The 7,696-nt window shown below is 40.0% G+C and overlaps 1 protein-coding gene across 1 annotated transcript; it reads left to right on the top strand.

Annotated features, from left to right (window-relative positions):
* Positions 1–218: 218 nt before the first annotated feature.
* tac3a (tachykinin precursor 3a) lies at positions 219–2,798 on the top strand. Its single transcript, XM_061786183.1, has 7 exons — positions 219–524; positions 752–867; positions 960–1,065; positions 1,173–1,202; positions 1,282–1,335; positions 1,440–1,506; positions 1,976–2,798. Exons 2-7 carry the CDS (start codon positions 766–768, stop codon positions 1,992–1,994), a joined length of 378 nt encoding a protein of 125 aa, XP_061642167.1. The 5' UTR covers positions 219–524; positions 752–765; the 3' UTR covers positions 1,995–2,798.
* Positions 2,799–7,696: the final 4,898 nt, after the last annotated feature.

Here is a 7,696-nt window from a genome sequence, read left to right as displayed (position 1 = left end):
TCTTGTCACATTCATCACCATCTTGCATTGTGACATGCAGAGGCAGCTGCTATCTTTGTAATGACTTCCTAAAAAGATTAGAATCTTGACAGTGACCATGTCAACTGGTCGATGGAGTGGAAAGGCACCAAAGGGAGCACAGCAGCATCGCTGCAATGAGATGGATGCACGACAGTGAAGACAAGAAAATTGACGTTTTCCGTGATTGTAATGTTCTTGCTCCTCAATTATCCTTCCACAACTGCGTGTGGGCTTTGTGATGATATCTGCGTCCATACGTGCGTGCGCGCGCGTGCCAGGGGGTGGGGAGAACCCATCAATGAGCTGGCTACCATGGTTTTTCAGCCCAGCATGATATAAGACCTTCTACTCCACCTACGTTTCACTTTCTGATTGGCGTTCCGCAGGTATCCAGCTATTATTTATTGCCCCCCAAAGGGTAGACCCCCCCCATTTATCCGGAGCAGCTTTCACTGCACTCTGCGCTTGAGCACGCAACTCAGCAACTTCTCGCCACACACCAGGTAAGAAAAATTACTTTATATCATATTGGTGGTGGGTAATTCTATAAAATTATTACCTTATAGTTAGAAAAGACCGAGTAATTTTGCGTGGGGTGCGTTTGTCTTTATTTAGTGCGTATTTACGCACTAAATGCGCAACAAGTGCAGCTGATTCCAGGATAAAAGAATAGTAATCAGCAGTAAATTTACCTTTATGGCGAGTTAAGGCTTCTAGTGTTGTTTTTCAGGTGTTGCTGGGAAAATGAGAAGGGTTTTTTTACTGGTGTCTCTGCTCCTCCTCGTCAAACTTCGTTGCAGTCAGTCCAGATGCGAGGAGCCCGAGTCACGCAAAACAACTTCACTTGTAGGTTCCCACCCCTCCCTCTTATTTTCCAAATGTTCATGTATTTCAGACTTGTTGACTGATTGATTTTATTTGACTGATCTTCGTTACAGCACCAAACCCTTGGTTTAAATTACCCCAAACCGAACCTCATTAAGAGGTATAGCGATTGGGATTATGACAGTTTTGTGGGTCTGATGGGCAGAAGAGATGCTGCCGGTGAGTCGCTTTGTTTTATGTATGTGTCTTGGTTTATTTAATTATAAGGATTCATTCTTTCGGACGTTGCTTCAATGTTATGAATTTCCCCGAAATCATTGTTTCAGGTGAAAACACTGTGCAGCACCCACAAAAAAGTAAGTCGATTTTTTTTCCTTAAAAAGCTTCTCTCTTTTTTTGTATTGAAGGACGATATGTGATTGTGCTTCTTTTCAGGGGAAATGCATGACATATTTGTTGGGCTAATGGGAAGAAGAAACTCTGAGCCTGGTGAGTGTGCCATCTGACTTCACTGGATCATTTTTCGGTTGTTGTACAGGTGTGCCTAAAGTTATGGCCAATGTCATTTTTTTTTTTTTTTTTTTTACACCCAGATAACGGTGCCTGGAGGAGAACGCTACCTGAGAGGAGAAGGATATTTGTGAACAAGTGTAGGCTGAGGTGAGGGACTTTTCTCTTTCAATGGGTCTATAGAATGCACTCTGCCGAATTGCTGCTGATATATGGTGAATTTACAACAGTATTCTATTGTATTTCATAATAATTGTAAAGTACTGTTAAATTGTCATCCCTTGCAGGTAAATTAACAGTTAGATTTATCATTTAACTAAAACAGCATTTTTAATGAATAGCTGTAAACTAATGGTGGATCCATTCATCCAGCCATCAAGCCATCTTCTTTTGTGCTTGTCCTCATGGCGTCGTGGCTGAGCTGGACTGCGACTTTGGGGCAGATGTGGGGTAGATACTGTGGACTGGTCATAGACAAAGCCATGTTTTGCAGAGTTTTTTGGCAGTAAACACAATAAATAGCCCTTTGAAAACATTTGGATTATGCAACTATTGGTTTGAAATGTTGAAGTAAAAATAAATTCTCATTTCAAAACTGCCTGGTGTGGTTTTGCTGCAGGTTTCTCCAGGGGCTGTGACAGAACTGAAAGCAACAACATCCACATCATGAAGGAGACGACTCACGGAGAACATGAGTAGCGATATACTGTAAACCTGTCAAATGGCCAATGAAAAAACATGCCTTCTACTTTATTACTTGATTCAAAGTTCCAAATAAACGTACTTTTATATAAAATGTATTCTTTTACTGTGATGACGAATACTCAGTGACCAACTGTATTTGTTCTCATAAAATTGCTCCACAAGGATTCATATAATGATTTATTAGTTTCGGGCTTAGGTGCTCTCAGATGAAAATAAACAGAGCCTCATAGAGGAAATAATTTTTTTTTTTGTAATGAAACAATTATTCTTCTCTTCTCCTGCCTTTGGATTTTGGGGCAAATGAACAAGAAACACAACATTCAAGACATTTTCAAGTAAAAAAAACAAAAAACAAATCATACTGAGTGACCTGACCTTTAGAATTTGAAAATCGTACTAATTATGTTACATTGTACATGTCACCTCAATTTAAAGGAGGATTCTTTATATTTTTGGTGTCCCCATCATGCAATGCTCATGAGATGAATTGAGGAGGACGTCCAACCGCTATCCTTTACTCATTTGTGCGTCACTGGTCACATACTGCTTATGACAAATGATGCGAAATGACTTGTGGAATTAAAATGAATGGAATATCACACATGACAAAGAAATCAGGCATGCAAAGTGATAGCGTGTGCCATTAATACGCCACTTTGTGTTACAGTAAGATTGAAATCTACATACTGATGTTGTCCATCATTGCTACGCAAAATCCAAATAAAGTTGCTGCTTCTAAGTCCAAATGTTATTGTGCAATTACTGTCACACCAGAAAAAAGCACCATTACCATCTGAGAGAGAGAGAGAGAGAGAGATCTTTGAGGTACTTCTGTTTACCCAGCTATTAAAAATGGCGACAAATGTCTTCTGTTTTTATATTCGGTTAGTATTATAATTGGACATCAAAAGCCAATTAGTTTTTTTTTTTTTATCTGTTCATCGGGTTTGTCAGGATGAATAAAGTGGCAATCCCATGGGTGCCAGGATCAGTAATGGATCTGTCTCATAGGAATTGCAAATGTATTTAATTGCATCATCAACAAGAAATTGACCAATTATCCCTTTGTTGACAGGGCAGTGTGTCCGCTGCAATCATCTACTTTAAAATGAACTCGTCTCTATGTCGATGTCTGAGATCTGAGGTGCGGGTCAGGTGCACAATTTCAATGCATCAGATACTCACATGTTCAATGAGTTTGTTATCATCTCTATTATAGCAAATTCATATATCATTGCAGGACAACTTCAGTTAGAAAACACAACTTTGCTAATAAAAAAAAATAAATAAATCATTTTCCAGCTAGATGGCAATGATATTAAAGGATTTTCAATATTGTTTTTTTTTTTTTCTGTCATGAATACTGTACTTGGATATTCACGAAATGTGTTCTCTGCATTTAACCCATCACAGTAGTGACCACAGAAAACAGAAGGTTAAGTAAGTGTGATTCCCACTAAGTGAGATCACATTAGTTAAGTGTTTTATTTATTTTGTCAAGGTTTTGAGTGTTTGTAATTTATTTTTGTCTTTTAAAATCCAATTGGTGTCTCATATTCTGGTTTTATTGTATAACACGCACAATACAAATTTTGGTCAGTAGTCTATTGGGCATGCATGAGGCCATTTCTTCATGGCCAAATTTAAGTATGTTGTCATATGATAAACTTTAACGCTACATTTTTGCAGAGAAGGGAAATGTGCACATCGCAGTGATTTTTCATGAAATATTGAGTTTGGCCCGCGACGTTGTCCCAATTTTTTATTTGGGCCCACCGTGAATTTGAGTTTGACACCCCTGGTCTCGGACCTCCCAGAAGTGGAAAAGTTGTGTGATTCTTTTTAATGGCCATGTGAAATCAGTGGTAATGACAGACACATACGCTGAGTTAAAATGAATTATTCTGAAATACAACATCAGCTCCTTATAAAAATTCCTGGGCCGCATCGTCTTGTATCTCACGCAAGTGGAATGGTCAAGTGATAAAAAGGGAAAATATTTCTAATATGACTCTTAAATCAGATATACTTACAGACTGATAGTCAGACAGATTTCAAAAGGCTTAAATTTTGAAATAATAAATGAGATCAGAGTAACTGTTAATGGATCTAAATGCCTCGCTGTACCGATCAGTCACATGTCAATCCAATTCATCCATTCATGTAGTGCGTTGCACGCTGCCTGAACTCGGGCAATAATTAGACAAATGCTACAATAATGTCACATTATCCAGCGTCACGTGTTTAACTCTGAAAATGCAATAAATAAATACATATAATAGCATAAATATAGAAAAAATAATAATTAGCTGGTTAGCGATGACATAAACAACCAAACAGGAAGCAGCCTTTTGTGAATACGAGTACTGTGCTGCAAAAGCATATAGTTGGGGGTTTATGTATTTTTTTTTTAAATCACTTCATTCCAGTTGGAAGGCAGCAAAGGCTGAAGAGGGAAAGCACTAAAATGGTGTTCTAACATTCCTGACCACCAGATGCCCCCCTCGCAAAGCCAAGTAGAACAATTACTCCTACTGTCAATTGAAAACTCTATTTTAGTATAGTTACAGTACTTTTACACAATAAATGAATGGCACAGCTTATACAAGTCAACCAATTAACTCAAACTGTTGCATTAAAAGAGACTTGCTAATAAAGCTTTGTTATATGGAGGATATTGCCCAAGATTACCGTCATTTACACTATTAATATAGGCAATTATTTAGTCAGAAAATTGAGGGGGGCATCAATTACTCGCATTTTTTTCACTATTCACATCAGGGTTCCGTCCCGATCACTGTACTAGAACACAACGTAACATGTTTTCTCCAAAGGGAGCGTTAGATTGGAAGGGAAATTCCACAACTGAATTCAAATGGATCTGCTTGAGTCACATGATGCAAGTTACTTGGCAGGAGTTTCAGTCTTTCCTCTTCCTGTCCGTGTGCTCAGAGCTGCACTGTGACATCTGCTGAGACAAAGGTTATTTGAATTTCCAGGAAAAGGCACTTTTTTTAAAAAAAAAAAGCTTTTTCCTTCCACAGAAAGGCCTCTATCTCAATCTACAGAGAAAAGTCAACCTGATTGTTCACATTTACTCTGACATCCTTTATGTAACAACCAGCTAATTGTTTCAAATCTACAGTATGTGACGTGCATCCTGTGTGAAATTTGTCACAACAACAAGCTGTGGAGACCCGATCAGTCACATGGGTTGACACATCAAAACAGACAACCACAAACTAAACACTGCACCATCTACAGTATATGCTCAATGATGACTTTTGAGACTTCCATTTTCTATTTTCTGTACCGCTTATCCTCACTTGGGTCACGGGCGTGCTGGAGCCTATCCCGGCTATCGCTGGGCGAGAGGCGGGGTACCCCCTGAACTGGTCGCCAGCCAATTGCAGGACAGACTTTCGAGACTTGAAAAATGACATTTTAATTTGACTAAAATCGGATTTGCCATTCATGGTGGACATTTAACAGGTTTTTGTTTTTCCTGTCCAAATGACTTTTGGCAAAAGGCGGGTACCCTGCACTGGTTGCTAGCCAATCACAAGGCACGTGTAGACAAACTACCACACTCACAATCACTATATGGACAATTTGGACTCTTCAATTAATTTCTTTGCATGGTTTTATATCAAGACTGGTTAGCACATCTGCCTCACAGTTCTGAGGACCTGGGTTCAAATCCGGCCTCGACTCTGTGGAGTTTTCTTGTTTTTCCAGGTACTGCGGCTTCCTCCCACATCCCCAAAACATACATGGTTGGAAAATTGAAGACTCTAAATTGCCCGTAGTGCTATGGTTGTTTTTTTTTATACAGTATGTGGCCTACGATTGGCTGGTGACCAGTTCAGTGAGTACTCCGCCTCTTGCCCGGGGTCAGCTGGAATAGGTGACACTAGTGAGGACAAGTGGTATGGAAAATGGATGGATGGATGTCAGTCACAAGTGTGTCAGAAAGGTTCCAGGACTGGTGTCCCAAAAGATATATTTCAAACCCAAACTATAAACTATGATTTTTCCTCTTCGATGTGGGCCAGATGATCAAGCAGTAAATCCACAGAGATATTGCGATGTTTGCTTGGTCGAGTGGACAAGAAGAAGCGATAGTTTTGGCAGAACAACTCGTGGCTGCTCACAATGTCGTGAGCATCTGACAGTTCCTGGCTGAGAAGAACATCTGGAGCAACCTCCCTTTTCACCTGATCTGGATCTGTGTGATTTTATCCTCTTTCCCAAACTCAAGGGTCTCAGCAAGGGGACCCTTCTTAGAGACGTGGATGCAGTGGCGTTATTTGGTATGTGCGAACTGTGCAGTTGCACACGGTGGAAAAAAAAACAAAACAAAGCAGCCGATTGAAACATTCCATAATTGACCAGGTTAATTGGGAACAGGTGAGTGTCATGATTGCGTATAAAAGGAGCATCCCCAAAAGGCTCAGTTTCTCACAAGCAAGGATGGGGCGAGGTTGACTACTTTGTGTACAAATATTCCAACATCTTAAGAACGAAGTTTCTCACCGTACAATTGAAAGGGATTTCAGCATTTCATCATCTGCGGTCCATAATATCATCAAAAGATTCAGAGAAGAGATAGGTTACCTGTTGCAAACGTAAATTACGGCCAGTATCCTTTCTCCCTTCCAACTAATTGACCTCATGACATTTCACACATTCAAACTACAGCAGCAGAAAAGGCTAAAATCATCATACAAGCCATTTCCCCTGTGTTCAAAGTCGCTCTGCCTTGGCCGAATGACATAGAAGGGTTTGTTTACTAGTGTTGCCATCAAGATCGCTTGAGCTTTTGCCATCCAGAAGTACATGAGACATCATGGTGAAAAGTTTGATTGGAAAAGAGGACGACTTTCACCACCTGCCACATACTCTAGTGGGGATGTCCCTCAATTCCTTCATTTCTATTATTATCTTTTTTTATATATATGTCTATTGAAATTGTACGTTATGTCTTCACTTGGTTACTTTGCTGTGTATAACACACAAGCGCACAACTGCATTGAGCCAGACTCACAACATACAAAATAACAAACAAAACAAAACATATATTCACAGCTACACCCATGGGAGACAGATGACACAGAAGCATCTGAGATACCAGAGATGCTGCAGCATAGCAGGACACACAAAGCTGCAGCCTAGGGCCCTGAGCTGAAGTGGGGCCTTAGATACAGCTCACATTGGCCCATAACAATGACAAAAATATGGCACTGCTTTAGACACTGCAACAACAAAATTTTGGGAATGTGGTAGCGAGTAGGAGGCCCTGACAGATAACTGATATTGGTCCATATCAAGGACTACCATGTTTATCGTCACGTTCAGCACTCAGGTGTCACCAATCTGGTATCTGCGCAACCTGCATCCGCATTGTGCAAAACTGGTCTCAGCCCTTCCTCCCGGTTCGGGTGACAGGAGAAGGGACCAGTGACAAAGCAACTTTAAATGTCTACAATTTATTTTCTTAACACAAGATTTCAGCACAGAGCCACCAAAAATGTATCACTTATCTCAGGTGGCTACTCGCTGCAGAGGCATTACAGCGATTGAGTTCAACAAAACAAGCCTATATACAAATGTAATTAACCTCCCAATTTTCACT

This window comes from Phyllopteryx taeniolatus, chromosome 1, assembly GCF_024500385.1.
Source record: "Phyllopteryx taeniolatus isolate TA_2022b chromosome 1, UOR_Ptae_1.2, whole genome shotgun sequence".
NCBI lineage: Eukaryota > Metazoa > Chordata > Actinopteri > Syngnathiformes > Syngnathidae > Phyllopteryx > Phyllopteryx taeniolatus.
This window is presented reverse-complemented; position numbering and strand designations above follow the sequence as displayed.